The following is a 24,114-nucleotide window of genomic DNA, read 5'->3' on the forward strand; positions in this document are numbered from 1 at the left end:
TATCGGAAATTGTATTTTTCTGGTGCATTTCCATGGCAGCATACTAGGAGTTCAGGGGTGGGGCCAGAACCCATCGTATGCTGCCATGGAAGCACCAGGGAAACAGGAAAATTAATACTTACCTATTGGAAATTTTCCTTTCCTGGTGGATTTCCATGGCAGCATACGATGGGTTCTGGCCCCGCCCCTGAACTCAGAGTATGCTGCCATGGAAGCCCCAGGGAAATATTACATACATTACACTGGCACCACTGTTCAGACTACAGAGACTGAGAACATGATTATTTGTTCTGTGTTTCATTTCACTTTAAGCCTGCATGAAGGTGGACAAATGTCTGTCTTACTCACCAGGCCACAGGGAGTACCCCTTTGTTCTCCAGCAGAAGGAGGGCCGCAAATGGTTCTGATTCCACTGGGGCAGCTCCGAAATTAAAGTCCAGTAAGACTGGGGTGTGCACAGGGGGGCATCTAGAAGTGCTGGAAGGAAAACACAGTGACTGTTATAGATATCCAATGAGCTCTGTCATCCTGTTTCCAACAACCTTAAATGGGATAACAATACTGTCACCATCATCAAGATAGCCCAACAGAGCATGTACCACCTACAGAAGCTGAAAAAGTTTGGCCTTCCACAGAAATAAATGGTGCAGTTTTATACTGTGATGATCACCTATGACTGTTCGGCTTATACTCCATATAAGAAAAGCTCCTCACTCCCTGGGTCCTGTAATCACTCCTTGAAAAATCTGACTTTTGGCTAAATTCAAATGTTCAGACAGGAAGAGGCAGGCTTGCTGTGATGTTCCCTCCTATAACCCTCCACTTCCCTACTAAGGGGGCAGATGAGGGAATGGGAGGATGATAGGGGAACATCGTGGCAAGCCTGCCTCTTCCTGTCTGAACATTTGACTTCAGCCAAAACTTTAAAGGAGTAATTACAGGGACTGGGGAGGGTGGTGGTGGTGGGGGGGGGGGGGGGCATGCATCTGTGCTTATCTTAGGTAGATTTGTCTTGGGTCAAATAAAACTTTATCTGGCTGCAGGACCAAATTTTTCCTGCAGCTAGGCTATGAAGAGTGGGTATCAGGGAGCTTTTATAGTTGCCTGTCTGGGTAGCTGGATTAGCTTCTTTCGCCACTATGACGGCAATGTACTCCTGACATGTCTTCTCGGTTCCGATCACATGATATGACATGTAATCGGGATCCAGAAGACCATGTCAGCGATACATTGCCACCCGGTAGTGAAAGAGGGGTGATGGAAGAGTCTCTTCAACCACCCCTCTTCCCCCACTGGGTGGCGATGTAATGCTGACACAGTCTCCTGGATCCCGATCACATGTCATATCATGTGATCAGATGTGATCGGGACCCAGAAGACCTGCTGGAAGTTCAGAGCCGCTGGTTGAGGAAGAGAAGATGCTGTCGGGAGCAGGTAAATATAACTTCTTACTGCCACGCACTCGTTTTGTTTGAAGCATTTTGTTTGAACCTGCTATTGGGTTAAGTACCATAGCGATGTCAGCTTTCCTTCCATACCTGTGTCGGGTAGGCACTCTGTGGATCAGCTCTAGAGGAGTGGGGTCACTCTGAAGACAGGAGTTCAGTCTCTCCAGTGATAGGAGTTTCCATAGCTGAGTCTTGGTGAGGGAGCTGGCACAGCCCGCCGGACATGCGTCCACCACAGAGAATGTGGGGTAGACCCCCTGTGCTGCCACACTGCATAGAAACCGCTCCTCACTGACTCTCTGTTCAGGATCTAGAGCTAGCGGCAATAAAAGATATTATTACTCCCCTACATGCCTGCAATATTTGCATATTGATACTAATCTACGGTATATAATGTTCTGTTCATATCATTCATGTCTTCACTGCTGTAAAACCTTCACAAGTGGTCTTCTATTAGGGTGGCCACATACACAACAATTTGTTTTCAATTTGAGAATTACAATACATTTTTTCAGCTGAGCTTAACTTTTGAATAATCTGACCAATCATGTATCACACACATCTGTTCAATATTTTTATAAAAGTGAAAAAATTATCAAAAACTTAGAAAACATTTATTGGGTCTATAAAATCAAGGAATTTGCAATCTATCCTGCAACAATGAATTTTTGAAAAATGTGTCAGAATTTTCAATAAATATTGAAAAAACTAGGAAATCTGATTACATTTAATTGTATGGTGTGTGGCCACCTTTAGGCTGGTTTTTCATCTAGCCATTGTGTTTGCGGCCAATCCATCACACACACAAAATGTCATTCATATGACCTGAGGCAGAGTGCGCCGACAGGGTCATAATATGCATAGCTCCACCCCCTGCACGCCCCTCGCTGTGTGATGTACTCCCTGGTAGACAGGAAGTAACGTCACTGGGATTCATGGGTTTCCCTGTCTTATTCCCGTTGTTCTGCACATGCGTGCTGCACCGCCGGCGCCGACATTTTTTAAAATTTCTGTGTTTGACTTGGATTTCTAGCATTACTTCCACCGACGAAGTGTCGCCGCAGAAGTGCAATGGTAACGCAATGTTGACCTGGTGGCGGCTCGGCAGCCGATCGGGCACTTTCGCTACAGGAGATATTTAAAAAAAACGTATTGATAAAATATCAATTAAATCCCCAGGAAGCAAGAAGCACAGAATATTGACATCGCTGCTTTACCTACTTTTAGTTTGTTTTGTTTTTTGCTCGCTAGGTGCTGAAAGTTTATTTTGTGAAACAAAGTGTTATGTCCTCAGAGAAAATTCAGGAGAAAAGGTCACTAAATTATTTCCTACCACCTGAAATTAACACCCCCCCCCCCTCCCTGAAAATAAGCGCTAACAAGAATTAAATGTAAGGCCTACCCCGAAAGTAAGCCCTAGCGGCAGTAAGGGGGAAAAGTATGGCAACTTGAGTTTCTGCTAGACCCCAGAAACACAAGTTGCCATACTTCTTGCCCATAGGCTGAAGCTCGGGGACACAGCGGCATGAAGCTGGGGGAAAGAAGGGGGATAACGGAGGACATGGGCTACGGTGGAAGACACAGAGGAGGACAGGGGATAGAGGACACAAGTACAGAGGGGTACACCAGGAGGGCACTACAGGTACAAGGGGGACACAGGGGCACACAAGAGGTGGATCCAGCAGAGGAAGAGGCTGCACAGTGGGGAAGGCAGGAGGACACACAGCACAGGAACTTGTGCGTTCAAAGAAAGATAAGACATCCCCTGAAAATAAGCCCTATCACATATTTTGGTGCAAAAACTAATATAAGACAATGTCTTATTTTCCGCAGCCTCCCACTGGCTCCTCGCTCAACACAGGATACAGATTAATTCTTAGCTCTAACATATAAAGTCCTTTAAAGTCTTATTGATGCTTCTTTTACACTGCAAAATGCAATTCCGATTTGCAGCATGCAAGATCACATCAAAATCAGAAATCAGATCCGCATCTAGTGTAAAAGAGCCCTGAGGGCAGTTTTTATGCAACTTTCAAGACTTCTTTCAGCAAAAGATTCATGCTGTACATGTACTCTTAAGCTGGCCATACACTGGCCCGATTTGCGGCCGTTTCGACAGCAGATTCGATCACTGGGATCGAATCTGCTGCCAATCGTTCGGCTAAACGCACCCGCCGATCCGATTTCCTCCCGAAATCGGATCGGTCCGTCGATCGCGCCTTGCGTAAAAATACCGTCGATCGCCCGCGGGTAGGGAGCGCGTCGCTAGCGGCGGCCGATCCGATCAGGTATACATTACCTGACGCTGGCTCCTGGGCATCTTCTTTGTGCTGCACCGCTCTGTTCCTGCTTCCATCCCAGCGTACATTAACTTCCTGTGTCACTGCAGTGACCAGGAAGTTCAAATAGAGGGCGCTCTACTTGAACTTCCTGGTCACGGAGTGGCACAGTGTACGATGGGATGCGGTGCGGGGTGCAGCGCGGAGAAGAGGACCCGGAGCCAGCTTTAGGTAATGTATACGGGGGGGGGGGGGGGGGGAGAGACAGGCGGCAGGAGCAGCTCAACAGATTGTGATCGGTTTCAGGCTGAAACCGATTCAGTGAAGGCAGCCATACGATCCCTCTCTGATCAGATAGGGATCTGTCAGCTGGTCGATCTAATGGCAAATCGACCAGTGTATGGCTACCTTTACCAGGACTAGTTTTGATTTTAACAGCATTTCCTGAACAGCACTGCCAAAATAGTAAGATACCAGCCAGCCTCCCTAATCACTTGCACACTATTTTGCCAGTTAGACTTTGCAATTTATTATTTACTAATAAATTTCCCTATTTTTTGTTTATTTTTTCCCTAGGGCCGCCCTCCGTCCCCGCGCCAGCCAATCACTGTGATCAGCTGTCATAGGCTCCAGCCTATGACAGCCGACACCTCTGATCCCCTGGAGGGGACAGCCGTGTCAGACGGCTGTCCCCAGTACAGCGTTGCTGCAGATCGCAGCGATGTACAATGTAATTAGACGATGTACAATGTAGTTTCGCCGTCTAACAGTCTCCCGAGCGGCGATCGCCTACCAATAGGAGATGCGCACACAACCTGCGCGCGATCTCCTGCAAACTGCTGCCCCAGGACTTTATGCCGATCGGCGCTAGGCGGTTCTGGGGCTGCCGCCGTGGCCACGCCCGTTGGCGTGATGCGTTCGGCAAGCAGTTAAGGTGCCCAATAATGGTAAAATTGTTCACTAAATGCAATCTTTCAATGCGATTTTTATGATCAAGAATAATCGGAAGGCATTTATCGATTGTTCACATTTACTGAACGATTCTTTCTTCAAATTCAATCATTAAATCCAACTTTTGGAGCGATTAAATCCTATTTAGCAATCGATGAAATGTTTCTTATCTATTGCCTTCATAAACCGCAAATTTTCTTTACAATTTGATCATTAAAAGTGCATCGAAAGATCGCATTTGGTGAAAATATTGTACCGTTAATGGGCACCTTTACCCAGACATCTTCAAGACAATATATACCTTCAGCCGGGAATTGAACCCACCTTGTGGGCAGAGGAGGCGGTAAGAGATGCTCCAGGTGTAGCACAGCCTCCGGGCCGGACGGACCGTTATTCTCACCTTCATCTTGGTACGAGCTGTCAGTCTCCCATTACTGTCTTCAAACTCCAGAGCTGTCCAATGATACAACATAAACAATATTAGCCAATAAGAGGTCACCAGTCTTAAAAAAATTACTATTTTATTCTGTTCTCTCAGTCACAATGCTGCAAAGACAAATAAATAAAAGGATAAATATAACAGTGTAAACTATAAAGATATTCACCTATTGGATCATTGATGACTTCATCTGGGTCACATGGGCCGGTGATCTCCTGGGTGGCGCTCAGGGTATATTCCAGTGTGCAGTTTCCGTCATTTGACAGAAGGAGATCATGTGACTGAAATCCACCAACCAAAATGTTGCCTAAGTCCATCATCTCCTGAGGAGTCTGAAAGAAAAGGAAAATCCAAAGGGCAAGCATAGTATTATAGATCTGTTTTATTTGTATAGAGGGGAGATATTAATGAGGAACTTTAGCGAAAAGGGGAAAAAAATTATTAAATACACTGTAGTTAGAACTTAATTTGCCATGCAATTTGTTTATCCTTGCGAGGGAAGAATTCACAGTTCAAAGAAACACAGGCCTCATTACGGCACCAGTTCCAGATGTCCAGGGTATACTTACTAGTGTTGTCCCGATTATGAACGATTTTTTGTGAGTCGAATCATCCGGATCATGAAAATGAACTATTCGGTTCACAAAGGGGGTGGAGCCATGAGCGGCACGCCCCCTCAGCGGGCAGGGGGGTCCTGGAAGCAGAGCAGAGATGGATCGCTCTGTTGGATGGGAGGCAGCCTTGCAGCCAGGGAGACAGGTAGATGAGAGAGAGGGGGCATGGGTGCCACTGCCAGATATGTGTAGAGCACACATACTGGCTGCAATGTGCTGCTCATTTTAGGCTGTCTGTTCCGTAGTTGTGCACAGTGAACAAATGGGAAAGTTTTGGCTCAGAAACACAGCTCAGTAACTTTGCAGACAGTGTGCTGGGCTAGAATGACAGGGCAGGCACTGTGAGTGTTCCAGGTGAGAAAAGAACACAATGGGGGATGCTTTCTTTCACTGTGAGACACTGTGAGACGTTTGCATGCAAAGTATACAGATGAACATATAGGTGAAATATATGTAAAGCATATGATTGCAGCATGTGGGTATTGTGTGCAAAAAAACATTTCTGCTCTGCTCGTCCCTCCTCCCTTCTCTGTCCACTCCCTGCCCTTGTCTGTCTACCATCCCCCCTTCTCTGTCTGTCCACCCCCCTCCCCTTCTCTGTCCACTGCAGGGAAAGTCCTGTCCTGCTACGGTAGTCATTTCACCCCCGAATGCTTCCCTAGTAAAATGATTCGAAGATTCGGTTCAAAGATCCGGATCTTTTCAATGATCCGATTCGAATCATCCGAATCATTGAAAAGATCCGGACTTCCCATCTCTAATACTTACTGAAAGCGTCCCCCTGCAGCCTTCTCCAGTGATACGGAGGATGTGGCGTCCTCTTGGGGCAGACTCAGAACTTTCACCAGCTGACCAAGACACTACTGTGGCTTTCACAAAGTAATTTCTCTCCTCTTGGGGGATAAATGACCAAGTCTGTGACTGTCAAAGACAAAATAAACCTTACTGGATTACTCTACACTATAAGAGGAACTGTAGTGAAAATAACAATGAATAAAATTACTTTCTTACAATATTCATTTATAGATTGTTTAGTTAGTGAACTGAAATTTATCACAGACGGTGACATCTTTAAACCTATCAGGTAATCTCTGGGAAATGTTTGGTTACTGAGAGTTTTAAAGCCAGTAGAAAAACTACTTGGTCTCCCAGGATGCACTGGGAAGAATTCTGCATATCTAATCAGCCTAGGCTAAGCTTCACAGGGAGGGTGGCGCTCCATACCAATATGCAGCAATATATAGCTATAGGAAGAGTGTCTTATGCTGTAACCAGGAATATGGCCTAGTGCACACCAAAACCGCTAGCAGATCCACAAAACGCTAGCGGTTTTGGGTGCGGATGAGCGAGTTTAGTCCCAGTGCACACCGGGCGGATCTAGATGCGATCCGCCGGGTGTTCACCGGCTGCATCCACGTGGCTAATGTATCTCTATGGGCTGGTGCACACCGGCGGTTTGAGGTTTTAAGCAAACCGCAAACGTCTAGCAAGAGGCACGTTTGCGGCTTGCTAAAAACCTCAAACCGCCGGTGTGCACCAGCCCATAGAGATACATTAGCCACGTGGATTTTCAGGCGGATTCGGCCGGCGGATCCGCCCGGTGTGCACTGGGCCTATTACTGTAAAATTGGGTATTGTGAATCATTTACTGCATTCTACTATACAGAGCCGGGACAAGGTCCTCCAGCACCCAAGGCTGATACACCAAAGTGCTCCCTTCCATCCCTCCCACCCCACCCGTCACACACATTGCTATTAGAGTAAGAGGGCCCCCAGGGCTTCCAACACCTTAATCTCTGGTTATCTGGCTTTCAGTCACTGCCATGTGTCCCCTTTTCTTAAGCCCCATCTACACGATACGATTCTTTGTGCGATTTGATTACGATTCTATTTACGATCCGATTAAATCCGACATGTCTGGTCGGGATTCGATTCAATTCGATTTGGCAAATCGAATTGAATCGAATCCCGATCAGACATGTCGGATTTAATCGGATCGTAAATAGAATCGTAATCAAATCGCACAAAGAATCGTATCGTGTAGATTGGGCTTTACTTTCCTCTGCTTCAAACACAATAGGGGAAGGATAGCTGAGTGAGTTGTGTGCCCCCTCCTACACTGCGCCCTGAGGCTGGAGCCTTTCTCTACTCTACCTCGGCCCGACCCTGCTACTATATGTCACTACAGTGCCTCTTTAATACTGAGGATCTCCCATGAGGAGATAGACTAGTCTAAAAGCTTTCAAATCTGAAAGATATTTACTACCCACTGTAAGTGACAGCAACAGAGGATACAAGTAATTTACAATGCATTTTACTCTGGGAAAAGGGTACATTTTATGCGTACATTTGAATACGGCGCTGGTAGACTTGGGCGCAGGATCCAGCTGTTAAATGGCTGGTCCTGCTTCTGCACAAGTCCGGGGCGTTTTAATTACTATTCCCCCTCCAGGCCGACATGGATAGTGGGGGAATGAAATAATTCGGCTTCCAGCGATTGCTGGAGGCCGAATTATTGTGTTTTTTAAACAACTTCGGCTCCGTCTTCTGACGGAGCCGACCTTCCTCACTGAGCGCCGCTATAGACTGATTCCCATTACGGTCTATGGCGGCGCTGGCTGCGCCCAAAGCTAGCAGAGCTGAAAAGCACTGCTCCGACATTTTATATGTGGTCCTTTAACAGACATTATCCCACTTATTACTTATATGTACAACTGTAGTGAGAGGTATATGGAGGCTGTTATTTATTTCCTTGTAAACAATACCAGTTGCCAGATCTGCTGATCCTCTGCCTCTAATACTTGTAGTCGTAGACCCTGAACAAGCATGCAGCAGATCAGGTGTTTCTGACATTATTGTCAGATCTGACAAGATTAGCTGCATGCTTGTTTCTGGTGTGGTTCAGACACTACTGCAGCCAAATAGATCAGCAGGGCTGCCAGGCAACTGGTATTGTTTAAAAGGAAATAAATAAGGCAGCCTCCATATTCTTATTGCTTCAGTTGTCCTTTAACAACCACATACAGACACACACATTCCACATAAAGCCACAAACACTCAGATATAGTGGTATAGTCACTGAATTACTTGTAACTCCTAATGGATAGACAAGTTACGCACAGTATTTAGATGCATAAAGCATTACAATTGTGTAACTAATTACCGTTCGTTACTAACATGCAATAATACGTTACACATATAAGTCATGCACAATTCACATATGCATTACACATAATAAGATAATTGCATGTGTTAAACCCTACTAACGTATGTATGCAGTATTACATTACACTTTACTTATCATGTGTAAGACTTTATGCATGCTATTCCATGCAAAAAGGCAACCACAAAAATGGCATGCAGAAACTGTCAACACTGCTGTGCAGATTTTCTTCTGCACAGATCTCCATACCGATTCTGCATACAATGGAAATAGGCCCATTGAAATACATTACTTTGCAAATTTGTGTGCAGAAAATGCACAAGATTTTGCATGTAGGGGAAATGGGCCCTCAAGCAATACACTACATAGCATAGGAGGCACTCATCATATCATCTCACCAGAGTCTCATTTGGCCTAATAGTCCCGGATGTGGGAGTGACTGAGATCCAGGATTGGTCAGCTTGCTGGATATTCCACTGGAAGTGAAGCGGGATTCTGGAACAGTTCCTCAGGGGGTAGGAGCACTCAGACCTTCCCCCAACGCAGGTTGGTTTGAAGTAAAGCTTTCCCTCTCCTTCCAGGTAGAGTTGTGGGGATTCAGCCCGACAGAATAAGACAATATCCTTCCAGACAAAAACATTACAAACAGGGGAGTATTATACTAAACCAGAGATCCCCAAACTTTTTCAGTCAAGGGCCGGGTCAATATACTTCAGACTGCTGGGGGACCGGAACATGCATAAAATGATGCTGAAAAACATTACATTGAATCTAGGTATTGATTCCCCCCCAATCAAGCCCGGAGAACTCCCAGCAGCGCCCATTCAGTCATGTGGCGCACGAAGAACGTCTTTAGGCGCCAGACAGTGAAGCATGCCCAGATGACAACTTGCCGTCCATTTGGACAGCAGTGTCACCTGATAAAGAATTGGATTGGAAGCCAGCGAATGACTGCTCATTGGCTTCTACAGTATGTGGATGGGTGATGCCAGCACTGCTATTCTATATGCGGGCTGCCAATAATTAAAGGTACAGTGAGCTGCGTCTATAAGATAGATTTTGTGTTTGGGGGGGCCAGTGAAAAAGCCTTGACGGGCCGCATTCGGCCTCGGGCCTTAGTTTGGTGAGACGAGCTATGCTATAAGACTTGAATGAAATAGTGTAAATGTTCATCTGTGGATCAGGGATCTTGTAGTAGGATGGTTTAGTAACAAAAAACATCCTACTACAAGATCCTTTATCCACAGATGAACATTTACACTATTTCATTTGAGTCTTATAGCATAGCTCGTCTCACCAATACCCTCACCTGAACTAACGGATCTGAATTCCAACTCTGAAACAGTGAAGTTTTAAGGCTTATACACCCAATAGACAGAATTTGTTTGATCGGCAGAGAATCTAGAGTGCATACAGATATCCCTGAGGTCGTTCAGAGATCTGACACTCAGGGCTGATCTACAATACGTTACTTTTTCAACACAAAAAGGATGAGCAGACATATCTATATAACACTATCTCTATAAATACCACCGTGGGCTGATAAAACAGGGGGGAAGGTCACCGACCTAAATAATATTAGAACAACCAGCAAGAAAAGCTAAAAGGTCCCCCTATATGATAATGTATATATTGGTGCCATAATAAGCAAATAAAAGTTCAAATCAGATTGCAAGATGTATACAAAAACTTTATTGAAGTTGCCAACTACAACCAACGATAAAACCAATTAAAAACAAGGCGGCCAGGCCTGGACTGATTTGGCCCTTAACCTCCCTGGCGTTCTATTAAAATCGCCAGGGAGGCTGCGGGAGGGTTTTTTTTAAATTAAAAAAAAAATATTTCATGCAGCCAACTGAAAATTGGCTGCATGAAAGCCCACTAGAGGGCGCTCCGGAAGCGTACTTTCGATCGCCTCCGGCAATCGAAAGTAACAAGATAGGCCGCAATGAGCGGCCTATCTTGTTTCGCTTTCCTCGTCGCCATGGCGACGAGCGGAGTGACGTCATGGACGTCAGTCGACGTCCTGACGTCAGAGCCGCCCGATCCAGCCCCTAGCGCCGGCCGGAACTGTTTGTTCCGGCTGCACTGGGCTCGGGCGGCTGGGGGGACCCTCTTTCGCCGCTGCACGCGGCGGATCGCCGCGGAGCGGCGGCGATCGGGCAGCACACGCGGCTGGCAAAGTGCCGGCTGCGTGTGCTGCTTTTTTCAGAATCCAAATCGGCCCAGCAGGGCCTGAGCGGCGACCTCCGGCGGCATACCCCGAGCTCAGCTCGGGATTACCGCCAAGGAGGTTAATGAATAATAAGCTTACTGAGCCAGATGCTGATGTGATAAAAAACTATGTCCTACCTGGGAGTCCCTGCCGTCTAATCAACAGTGTTACAGCAAAAAATTATTATAAAAATATTATAGTAACACTGGACCACAGTAGGTTTCCCACGGAAGGGCATGCACAATAATATACAAAATCCTCAAACAACAACTGTCACTAATAAAGTGCTAGTGCCATAATAATTAATTCATATGTGACAAGGTATCGAAAAATATATATACATAAATATATAAAGTGCAAAATAGTGAGTAAGGAAGAGTGAGGTGGATAGAACTCGCACAATATGTGCATAAACAGAGGCAAGAACCGCCAATAGATAGATGTAGTGTGGAAAAGATTCAGCAACAGTAAGAAGAAGAGGATTTGCGCAAGAGGCTCACCTAATAAATAATTAACTTGCCAGGTCTGATCGCAGCGGCGCCACTCACGCCGTCCACTAGTTCCGCCGAAGCTGCAAAGGTCCTTTGCAGCTTCGGCGGAACTAGTGGACGGCGTGAGTGGCGCCGCTGCGATCAGACCTGGCAAGTTAATTATTTATTAGGTGAGCCTCTTGCGCAAATCCTCTTCTTTTTACTGTTGCTGAATCTTTTCCACACTACATCTATCTATTGGCGGTTCTTGCCTCTGTTTATGCACATATTGTGCGAGTTCTATCCACCTCACTCTTCCTTACTCACTATTTTGCACTTTATATATTTATGTATATATATTTTTCGATACCTTGTCACATATGAATTAATTATTATGGCACTAGCACTTTATTAGTGACAGTTGTTGTTTGAGGATTTTGTATATTATTGTGCATGCCCTTCCGTGGGAAACCTACTGTGGTCCAGTGTTACTATAATATTTTTATAATAATTTTTTGCTGTAACACTGTTGATTAGACCGCAGGGACTCCCAGGTAGGACATAGTTTTTTATCACATCAGCATCTGGCTCAGTAAGCTTATTATTCATTAAGGGCCAAATCAGTCCAGGCCTGGCCGCCTTGTTTTTAATTGGTTTTATCGTTGGTTGTAGTTGGCAACTTCAATAAAAATTTTGTATACATCTTGCAATCTGATTTGAACTTTTATTTGCTTATTATGGCACCAATATATACATTATCATATAGGGGGACCTTTTAGCTTTTCTTGCTGGTTTTGCTACAATACGTTACTTATCTTATGAAGCCGTCAAACAGCTGGTCAAATGCAGCCCTGGCTCTCCTGAAGAGTAAATCTAAGCAAATTACTTTTATCTGGGTGAGCAAACACTGCTGATAACAAAAGAGGGCTGAAAAGTTTACATTTTTAGCTACATCTTTTTGTTAGCAGCTGAATGAATTGTATGTCACACTGAAGTGGCGGCTATGCAGATTCTAAAGTTAAAATGTAACCCCTTAAAGTGAATGTTTACCAGATTCAAAAAGAAAAAGTCAGATACTCACCTAAGGAGAGGGAAGGCTCGGTCCTAATGAGCCTTCCCCCTACTCTCCCGGTGCCTGGTCCCGCGCAGGATCCCCCGTGGCAGTATTCGTCCAGTTCGGTCAAATACTGCCATTTCCGCATGCCTTCGGGAGCTTTCGGAAGCCTTCGGGAGCACTCGGGCTCCCGATGACGCTGCCGCTCCATACTACGCATGCGCGAGCGCCCTCTATGACGCACTCGCGCGTACGTAGTATGGAGCGGCCCGTCTTCGGAAGCCCAAGTGCTCCCGAAGACCCCCGAAGTCCCTGCGGCGGCGGACGCGAACGGGAGAGCCAGCGCAGCACCGAGGGCACCGGGAGAGGAGAGGGAAGGCTCATTAGGACCGAGCCTTCCCTCTCCTTAGGTGAGTATCTGACTTTTTCTTTTTGAATCCGGTACCCATTGGCTTTAAATATGAGATTACACAGAGGTTTTACATACTATTGTTAATACACATACAATTAATAATCATATTGGTTTATATTGAATTCAGGTGTGCTCATCACTTATATCTCTTCATCTGATTAACTCATGAATTATATATATGTTTATCTTATGAATCATCACTACTTATAATTAACCTGTGTGGGACCGCCGATAGTTAAAACTACGCCACACTTGCGGCTGCCTAAGCCTGATGCGGCGTAGTTTTAATGCCGGCGGCTCCTAAGCCTGGGACACAATAGCGCATCCCCACCGGCACAGATGTCCGCTGTCTAAAGATAGCAGACTTTTGTGCATCGGACCGGAGCCATTTTCATTGCGTCCTGACCTCCTGATCACTGTCAGCCAATCACAGTGATCAGGAAGTGGAAAATTTAAAAAAAAATGTCCTCATTTAGCTGCTAATTTATAAGCTTGCCTGCCAGCATTATCAGAATGTTTTGAAAGTGTTAAAGGGCGTAAACAAGGCAAAAATGTTTCTGCTGCATCCAAGGGGAAGCAGAACATTCTCTCTCCATTATTTGCTCACTAATTACTTAATTAGAATTAAATCTGCTAATTTGTCCTGCAGCCGGCAATGGTAACAGTCAGCTTCAGTTAAGCCCCACACACACGCTCAATAGCGGTCTTTTATGCAACACAATTATTAAACAACTTTTGTTTGAACAATAGCACGCAACTTTTTTCTGGTTGTTTCAACTTGTTTCACAACAAAAGTTGTTTGATAATTGTGCTGCTAAAAAGACTTGGCTTTAGGTGTACATACAGTATATACCGTATGCAAGTAAATGACATCTGACCAGTCTCATAGTGTTTCACATTCTTTTTTTACTGTATTTAATGCATTAGGACAAAATGTAATTTTGTGCTTAATCCCACTTTAAAGTGAGACTCCGTTCATTGTAGGTTGCCCAATCAGTTAGCGCTGGTGACATGCAACCAGTTAGAGGCGGGTATCTGCCTTCTTGGGGAAGTGAGACTCACCTGATTGAAGTCTGTGCTGTAGTTGAGCTGCAGGGACAGAGTATTTCTCATCAGTCCTGTTTCATGGGGACTGGACCTCGCCAGCAGTACCTGATGTGACCCGGGTGCCAGGTGACCCGTGGCCGGCTTCACCTGAACATCGGGGCAGCTATTCTGGTCTATGATGTAAGTCATAACTGTGGAGCCCGTGTTCTGCAGCAGCAAGCTGCGATGTGTGTGGCCATCTTGTCTCACTGGCGGAAACACCTGCAACCAACAGGATTACCGGAGAGTCAGTACAGGAACCAAGCAGCTCGGGGTGACCCAAAACCACAAGGAGAGTATAGGGGAGTAAAAGAGACCAAAAAGCCCTCCTACTATAAAGCAATGCTTAGGTTGGTTTGCCTTCTTAAAACAGAAGGAATTTACAATAATTCAGCTTTAAGTGAACATCTGTGGTTACCCACAATGCAACGCTACTGAATATGCAAATTATCTCTTTATGCCCCTGAAAGCCAGGCTAGCATCCAGAACTGCTGGTGTCTAGCCGAGCTGCTTGGTTACTGTGTTGTATTGGTCCAAGCCCTATCCCATACAGCCATATCAATCCCTGCCATGCACTGATGAGGACCAAAAGTCCGAAACAGGCTGTCTGCATTTGGGGTTGATGTAGCTGTGTAAAACCAAAGCTATTGGCTTGCTAGACACCAGCGGTTCTGGATGCTAGCCTGTCTTTCAGGGGCATAAAGAGATAATTTGCATATTCAGAAGCGGTGAATTGTGGGTAACCACAGATGTTCACTTAAAGGGATACTGTATGGGGGTCGGGGGAAAATGAGTTGAAGTTACCCGGGGCTTCTAACGGTCCCCCGCAGACATCCTGTGTTGGCGCAGCCACTCCCCGATGCTCCGGCCCCGCCTCTGGTTCACTTCTGGAATTTCAGACTTTAAAGTCAGAAAACCACTGCGCCTGCGTTGCCGTGTCCTCGATCTCGCTGATGTCATCAAGAGCGCACAGCGCCGGCCCAGTATGGTCTGTGTATGCACAGTACACTCCTGGTGACATCAGCGGGAGCGAGGACACGGGCGTGCAGGCGCAGTGGTTTTCTGACTTTAAAGTCAGAAATTCCAGAAGTGAACTGGAGGCGGGGCCGGAGCATCGGTGAGTGGCTGCGCCAACACAGGATGTCTGCGGGGGACCATTAGAAGCCCCGGGTAAGTTCAGCTCATTTTCCCCCGACCCCCCTACAGTATCCCTTTAAAGCTGAATTATTGTAAATTCTTTCTGTTTTAAGAAGGCAATCTAACTGGAGAGTCAGTCAGTCACTAATATACAGTATAGCCTATTACCGATAGAGTCTCTTCCTGCTCTTACCAGGCGGGGCGAGTCCAGGACACAGCGTGGCACAAAGTGCTCCTGTCCCACCTGGAATGTGTGGCCTCTGGCCTGCAGAGTGATGCACCACGGAGGGCAGACAGCCGCATCTTTTACATTACGATAATCACGCAGCACCTGTGAATGAATATACAATATATATGGCAATGACACCTGGTGAGATAATTATGTAAAACTAAGGAAGCTCATCTCTGGTCCACATCATATATAGGCAGTTATTATCCAATACACCCCCCCCCTCCAATTGGGTGCAAGGTGACAAGTAATACTTACCTGAGAAAACTACAGAAGCAGGAGGCGCCCAAAATGATAAAACAATTAAAATCTGTTTAACCTCTTGAGGACCGCAGGTTTATACCCCCCTAGTGACCAGGGTATTTTTCACAATTCAGTGCTGCGCAGCTTTAACGGTTTATTGCTTGGCCATACAACTTACCCCCCAAATGAATGTTACCTCCTTTTCTTGCCACTATTAGAGATTCATTGTGGTGGTCTCTGATTGCTGCTGCAATGTTTATTTTTTATTAATTAAAATGTAATGTTTTTGGTAATAAAATACCTATTTTATTTAATTTACACTTCCTCTTTAAATTGGCTGTAGACTGCGATCCGTACCCTATGCATCAGCCTATGAGAGGGATTAGTTTATGAGTCAATCAGAGGGACAGTTTAGTGTCAGGGCTGTTCCCTGTGCAGCACTGCGCTAGATCGCATCGCTGTACAAATGTTTCTGTTAACTTTTTTTCTATATTGCAGCCTGCCAGCTGCGATCGCGACTGGCAGGCTGTTACCAGATCCCCGGTGTTTACAGCGGCAGGGAAGGGGTGCGTAAGCGAGCACTCGCTCCCTGCTAACCCCGCCTTCAGGACTGTGACACCAATCAGCGTTCCTGGTGGTGCCAGTCTTCTACTGCCCATCGGCGTTAGATAATAAAAACATATTTTTTAGCCTACCTACTTAAAGACTACTTCTAAGTTTTTTCACATACAACTATTCACTACAACTATACAACTAGGATTACGTTTTGCAGCTCAAGGCTGCTTCATCAGGTCAACAACTTATCAAAAAACTGCAGTAGTGGAGCCTGGGGTGCCTTTTCCACTACGGATCTGCCCATTGTCTTCAAATGATTCTTTACCAGATATTCACTTGGGACAAGCAGAAAGGATCATACCATCACCTTCTGGTTTAAGAAGACAGCCTTGTTTTTAATAAAGGGCTTTTGTAAAATCTGTTGAGTTAAGGAGTACTGGACAATTCTTGCTATTTTTTGTATCCTTATAGCACTCTAGTAGGACTTCATCCCCAAAGATAGTCTTTATTTCCCTCGGTATACTGCTATAACGCCAATATTATGTCTGTTTATGCTTGTTTACTTCCATAAAGTATTTGTAATATTTTATCCCTGATCTCAATAAACGATTGTTCAAATCAAAAAGAAGGGCGTCTGCCTGGCCCCGCCCACTCACCTTGTAAAAGATGAAGCCCTCCAGCTCTGCAGCATACAATGTATTGATCTGCGAGGGCAGGAAGACCACCCTGAAGGCCGTGGATTTCAGTGGAGGAATGTCCACACGCTCTGGGGAGACCCAAAACGGGCTGTCAGGCTTGCAGGTCCACACAACCGACACCTTCCCCTTCGTGTGATTGGTCAGAGACAGGGGAAGGGCTTCTGGGAGAGATTCTTCAGTGCGTCCAACACAACGGCCAAAATCAAAGTCCCTGGTGCTGGCTGTAACATGCGATAAAATGGAGGCCTCGGGGCTGAACTCGTCACTGAAGTATTCACATATAGGGTCCTGTTGGAGGGAGTTCTCTGAAGGTACGTTGTCTCTGTTCTGCAGGTGGAGAGAGATACATGTAAACATCAGGCAGCTGGGAGGTCCTGGGACCTCTAAAACAGATGCATTATAATTGTATCAGGAAACCCCCGACTCTCAGGCAGGTTTTACATTGTGGCTGCACTGCCAAAAACAGGCCTGCAAAGATTACCACATTAGTACGCGGTAATCCCCATATGGCAGATGGCCAAGCAGGAAGTGACGTTAACTTCCTGTGGTCGAAGCGCTCACTTGTGCTGAAGCGTATTGCTAAAATACACTTCCGCGCATAAAACTTGCAGCTGGCATTTTAACACACACACATTGCCATCGACTTACATGACTGCGCACGTTGCCACAGGTCGCTGCAGCACCGCTCTTTAATGTAGATTTTCCCCTTGCATCAGGGATGCGGCAATAATATCACTTCCATCGCATCGCGCTGCACCCCGTCGGTATGAAAGTCCCCTTAGACTTTCATTGCCTTACGGTGGGGTGTGGTAAAAAAGCCGCACTGCACCATCCCAGTGTAAAAGGGCCCTCAAAAGAATGGTGCATGCAGCACACACACCACAACCAATGCACTTAACTGCCACCCCACACAAAGCCTGCGCTCACAACTGCCCACAGTAGACCGTCACTGAACTAAGCCACTGGCCACAACTGCTCTGTCCACACTAAGCCGCCATCCACAGGTGCATCCGGGCATACTTAAGAATGCCCAAACACACCTGCAGCCGTGTGCGCACAGCACAACAGATGCATTTAACCATCACCCAAAACTGCGCAGCACACTCTAAGCCATAACTGCACCGCCCACACTAAGCCACCGCCCACAGGTGCTTCTGGGTCGTGCATACTTACAACCATACTTACGCTCATGGAGCAAGGTGAAACATTTTCATCAGGCGCGGAGGGCAGGGGCAGCATTTTTGTAACAGCATGCAGTCAGAGTAGGAGAAGCAAGAGAGGAGCAAGATGAATAAGTTGGGGAAAAGCAGCTTGCTGTGCTGTGTGAGGAGTATGACAGTGAGTGAGGAGGGGGGAGGCAGGAGAGCAGCAGTGTTTCATTTGACTTGCACAGCAGAAGGGAGGAGGTGGCACTGCTGTCCTGACTGAGGAGGAGGCGCATCCTCACAAGTTTGCCTCAGGCAGCAAGAATTCTAGAACCGGCCCTGCTTACAACCTTCACTTAGTACAGGCAGTCCCCTACTTACAAACAGGTTATGTGTCAGGAGTTTCTTTGGAACTTTAGTTGGTTTGCAAGTTGAGTCCTGTGTTATACACAGTGAAAAGTGGATAAATTATTTACTTTCAGACAACTCTGGATTTGGACGGATAGCATAAGCAATATTTTTTTGCGATTATTTTGAACGAGATTTTCATTTGTTTGAACTTTTATTTTGTTTAAAACTACTTACAATAGTTTTTGCAATACTGTAACAATAAGTAATAATAAAAAACAGTAATGTATATTTTGTACATGGAGACAACTTTGTTTGTATGTAAGTCTTTTGTAAGTAGGGGAGTGTCGGTGTATAGAATGAGTTTAAAATAAGACTATTCAAAATCCTTGTGACATAAAAGTTGCCAGGTTGTCATGGTGATTTCTCAGCTTCTGGTTCGGAGCATACTTACAACTGTGGACTAGTATTATCGATTATTGATCAGAGTAGTTGGGTTTGGATCCACCTCTTGTATAAGTACACGTTTCCCTTGACAACCACCCCATAACAATGTAACCACTGTTATTATTAGTAGTAACAGTGTAATCAATGTGCAACAGACATTGGACTGTGATCTGCTAAGACTCCAGACCTGGTCCAGCAGGATGAGAGCTCCCTCGCTGTCTGTAAGCAGCTTCTTCTCATCTATCATGGTGTCCAGGATGTCTGGTGGGTAGACCGTTAGCCCGTGTGCTGCGTTTGCTCTATAGACAGAAATATGTTTAGGCAACACGATGACCGGCTTATCCGTATCTGAGTGACAAGTGCCAATCAAGTCCACATACAAGGGGTCCTAGAAACACAAGATAAAACGTGTGAGTCAAGGAGTGCTTAAAGTAAGTCTGAAGCATCTTTAAAAATAAAAAACAGATACTCACCTAAGGAGAGGGAATGCCCTGGGTCCTCCTAGTCTGGGACTGGGGGCAGTCTCTGGATAACTATACGGGGGGCACTCTCTGGCAACCTATATTGAAGGGCCACTCTCTGGCTACCTATACTAGGGGAGGCTCTCTGGCTACCTATAACAGATGGTCCTCTCTGGCTACCTATACGGGGGAGGCCCTGGCTGGGGGGGGGGGACCCTCTGGAACCCTATACTTTTATGGTTAATAATGTACTTCCAAGTATCTCACCTGATGGTGGAGGAGGCAGGATACTCTCCGATAATGAGGAATGGGGTTAACTGGAGAGAAGACGACCTTCACACTCAGACTCTCGCCAGGGCCCAGCACTCCACGGGGCCGGTCAAAGGAAAAAACACTTTCACTTGTATCAATGTCAAACTGGTAGAGCGCTGGGACGTCTGAGGAGTTGGTCATTTCCAGGGTACGCAACATCTTCTCCCCCAAATTCACCAAACCGAAATTCAGAACTGATGTCTGCAGAGACACACGAGGCCCTGGGAGAAAATAATGTGGGTCAGTTGTTTATATCTGCAAATTTCTACAACTCTAAAGAAGGGCTCATCTCTCAAGGGTACCCTGGGCAGCATGATTCCAAAACCCTACCGACAGATGTTAACCCTTCCCTGATCTATCCAAACATACAGAACATTTTTAGTGGGAGATGGGATTGAATACTGTCTCTGTGGAGGCCAGCTTCATAGTCCAGTTCATACCTTTACACCTCCCAGAAACCTTCAGCACTGACTTGGTGAGGTTCCCGGCTGGCATGACATGGAAGTAGTCCACGCTCTCCATGCCCACCGTACGAGGATGGAACTGCAGGGGAACTCTGAGCTTGCCATGAGCCGGCACCATGCCGCCTGTAACGTCACAGGAGAAATGACAGTCCACTTGGGTTGGCTTCTTCTCCTGCTGAATTCGGAATGGTGCATCCACCTACATGAAACAGAATCATGCATTTATTATATTAAGTCTTGTTTGAAACAGCTCTATCTTACCACTGAGTTTCTGAATGTTGCTTAATGGAGCTATTCATCTTCAGCAAATAAAAAGAAATAAAGACGTGTATACACATGCCCAATGACTGTTACCCATAGTGATCGGGACTTTTTCCTTTGAGCAACATTTTGGGGGTGAGTGCCGTACAGACGTCACTAGGCTACAACTGAGAAATGCTTTCTGTTGCTATGGAGTAGGAAGGTGGGACAAACGACAAGGCAACTTCCAGCAACTGGGGTAAGGAGGTCCAATGACAGGGCTGCTTCATTGTGACCATGCATGGTGTCCAAAGACTCAAAGAGCTAGAGCTACAGCCAATTAAGGGAAGCTCCACAGGCGTCCAGGAGCCTTACTCCTGTTTTACATACTGGCTTAATCTGTGATTCGAACCCTGGTCAAAGGCTCAAATCCCACATTAAAGGCAACAGCCTTACCACTACGCTATAAAGCTGTTTACAACAGAGTTTCAGTTCAAGTACATTTTAAAGGACAACCTGAGGCACAGCTACCTATAAGCACCGAGGTATGTTCATGCTGGATCCACATACCTCTGTAAGTTGTTCATCCTCTCCTCATTTCCCCCAGTTCCCGTAATCATTCCTTGAAAAATGTTACTTTTGGCTTAAAGGAATCATCAGCCAAATATTAAAAAGCTGATTTACTTACCTGGGGCTTTCTCCAGCCCCTTGCAGCCGACAGCTCCGCTCTCCGCCACCATCCCGGGGTCCCCGCACAGTGCAGAGGACGACCTCGGGGTCGTCCTTACTGCGCCAGCATGACGCGCCGCTGTCAATTAAGGCCACGTTGTCCGTGGCTTACTGCGCAGGCGCAGTAGTTCTGAGCCAGTGCAGTAAGCCACGGACAACGTTGCCTTGATTGACAGCGGCGCTTCAGCAGGCATAGTCTGCACTGTGCGGGGACCTCGGGAGACGGTGGAGGAGAGCGGAGCTGTCAGCGTGTGACAGCCGGCTGCAAGGGGCTGAAGAGAGCCCTAGGTAAGTAAATAAGCTTTTTTTAATATTTAGCTGATGATTTCTTTAAAGAGACACTGAAGCGGAAAACAAATTATGATATTATGATTTGTATGTGTAGTACAGCTAAGAAATAAAACATTTAGATCAGATACATCAGTCTAATTGTTTCCAGTACAGGAAGAGTTAAGAAACTCCAGTTATCTCTATACAAAAAAGCCATTAAGTTCTATGACTTTCAAAGTCATGGAGAGGGCTGTTTTCTGACTTTTATTATCTCAACTGTTAGTTAACTATTTACTTTTCCTCTGCCAGAGGAGAGGTCATTAGTTCACAGACTGCTCTGAAAGAATCATTTTGAATGCTGAGTGTTGTATAATCTGCACATATTAGAGAATGATGCAATGTTAGAAAAAACACTATATACCTGAAAATAAAAATATAAGAATATTTTCTTTGCTGCTAATCTTCTAGTAATTATTCATAGTACACAACCAATTCATTATATCATATATTTTTTTTCGCTTCAGTGTCTCTTTAAGTCACATTTTCAGAGAGGAAGAGGCAGGTGCGCCGCGATGTTCCTTCCTATCACTCTCTCATTCCCTACTCTTCTCTTCTCTTTAAGGGGAGTGAATGGCATGGGGATGGGAGGGAATGGGAGGATGATAGGAGGGAGTATCACAACAAGCCCTCCTCTTCCTGTTTGTAATTTTGACTTAGTCAAAAGATACATTTTTCAAGGAGTGATTACGGGAACTAGGGGTCGAGGAGAGGTATGTGGAACCAGCATGGACATACCTCTGAGCTCACCTTAGGCAGTTTTGTCCCAGGTCAGGTATACTTTAAGGAATGTCTGTACTCCACCGTCTTATTATATTGTAAGCTACAAAGATATGGACCTCCCTCTACAAGCGTACATGTTCAGCTGCAACATTATTATATTGGTATATATATATTGTATCTGTCATTTATGTGTGCATTTGTATGATATAAGTGCTATGTACACTATATATTCCTGCCACGCAATCATGTCTATATCTCTATACATGGCCATGGACAATAGTGCCACAAAGATTGAAAAATAACAAACCTGCTGTATATAATAATCCCCCTATCCCTGCGTCATCCTGTATCTCGGTGTTCATACCAGTTGCCTGGCATGCATGCGCGGCTATGCTCTGGGCAGCAGTCGTGGACGGTGCAGGGCGCGTGTGTGGGTTGCAGCCATGCACTCATTGTGGGGTGGGGGATCGTGGACAAGTTCACTTCTGAATCACCTAAAATTTTCATTTAATTCTTCAGAAAGATAAACAGCAGAAGGCGAGCATGTACAATGATAATTGTGACGTACCACGGAGAGGTTGCAGATCTCTATACTCTTCTCAGAAGTCATGCCAACACCGACAGAGCCGAACTGTAGAACTGGTTCTGCTTCCCCGGTACTCTCACCGGATGCCCCCGGCACCGTTACCAAAAGGTGGGGGTACTTGGCTGCAGCAACAAACTGTTATCAGTGTATTTACCATGAGATTATTGATACCGTGTGATTTGCAATGCTGTTTATTCCATGTGCAATGATTACATTTCCAGGATATTCCTATTCCAAATCTTTTCCTAAAAATGAACCACACCCCCATTCCCAAACTTGTGGGAAACAACTACATTTTAGGTGCTATTAATGCAAATGTATTTACCTGTATATATTTGAATATAAGTCAACCTCGTGTTTAAGTCGCCTCCGATATTTTACCCTTTTACACTGGAATTTTTTTATTGACTCAAGTATAAGTCTACCCAGCAAAGTTAATGGCTACACTTAGGGACCATGAAGAATTAACAGCTGCACTTGGGGCCCAGGAGGGGTTAATGACTGCATTGCATACAGTATTGCAGCCATTAACCCCTCCTGTCCCTTAAGTGCAGCCAATAACTCCTTCAGGCCCCCAAGTGCAGCAATTATTCACTCCCCTTCCCGCAGCCCAGTATTTCCCCCCTTTTCATCTTTAATTGATGTGTCCAGGACTTTCAGACCCGTGCTTTCTTGGCATTTCCTTTATCAAGAAAGTGTAACTTAGCACTGGGTAAATTGCTGCAAATGCGAATGCCACTGATTGTACACACATTACTCAGTGTGCTCAGTGTTGCCCATGACTCATGTATAAGTCAACCCCTATTCCTTTATTTAGCGAGTCAGGCCTAAATTTCTAGACTTATACGCAAGTGTATACGGTAGATTAACACATTTTAACCACTTCGTGCAAAATACACATTTATAAACATTCTATTGTGCACCTTTAGTGCAAACAGGACATTTCAATAAAAATTATTTCTTCTTAAGTGCACGCGTGTTGTGGGAACGCACGTGCATGTGCATTTATACACTTTCGCCTATAGCATGAAGTGGTTAAAGTACAATTGTATCTAACATAGAATTGTCAGCAAGGCACAGTGGCTAACCTGGTTATCACTCTCACCTTGTACCATTATAGTCTCAAGTTGACAGGACACTCTCTGCATGGAGTTTGTATGCCCCCATGTACATGTGTGGGTTTCCTCCACGTGCTCTAGTTTCCTCCCGCATCCCAAACAATACTAGGAGGTTAACTGGCTTCTGCTCAGATTTGGCAGTAGACTATGACAGGGATGTTAGATTGAGAGCCCCTCAAACAGACTATTACCTATGTGAATTATGTGGAGTTCTTAAAGGA

General features: G+C 45.5%; 1 protein-coding gene across 3 annotated transcripts in view; it reads right to left on the bottom strand.

The window, feature by feature from the left end:
- CFAP65 (cilia and flagella associated protein 65) overlaps nt 1-24,114 on the bottom strand; it is a 120,726-nt gene that overhangs the window by 78,633 nt on the left and 17,979 nt on the right. For 2 of the 3 annotated variants that reach the window (XM_068245996.1, XM_068245995.1), the window contains exons 7-19: nt 22,758-22,897; nt 20,147-20,369; nt 19,662-19,927; nt 19,121-19,321; nt 16,952-17,320; nt 15,462-15,599; nt 14,108-14,353; nt 9,293-9,517; nt 6,500-6,652; nt 5,284-5,449; nt 5,003-5,131; nt 1,539-1,764; nt 349-477 (exon numbers count right to left, since the gene is read on the bottom strand). In XM_068245996.1, coding sequence (XP_068102097.1) covers nt 349-477; nt 1,539-1,764; nt 5,003-5,131; nt 5,284-5,449; nt 6,500-6,652; nt 9,293-9,517; nt 14,108-14,353; nt 15,462-15,599; nt 16,952-17,320; nt 19,121-19,321; nt 19,662-19,927; nt 20,147-20,369; nt 22,758-22,897 — 2,611 coding nt within the window. The remainder of the gene's footprint in view (nt 1-348; nt 478-1,538; nt 1,765-5,002; nt 5,132-5,283; nt 5,450-6,499; nt 6,653-9,292; nt 9,518-14,107; nt 14,354-15,461; nt 15,600-16,951; nt 17,321-19,120; nt 19,322-19,661; nt 19,928-20,146; nt 20,370-22,757; nt 22,898-24,114) is intronic. The other variant, XM_068245997.1, reaches the window with a different exon arrangement.

Source organism: Hyperolius riggenbachi, chromosome 7 (assembly GCF_040937935.1).
Source record: "Hyperolius riggenbachi isolate aHypRig1 chromosome 7, aHypRig1.pri, whole genome shotgun sequence".
NCBI classification, from domain to species: domain Eukaryota; kingdom Metazoa; phylum Chordata; class Amphibia; order Anura; family Hyperoliidae; genus Hyperolius; species Hyperolius riggenbachi.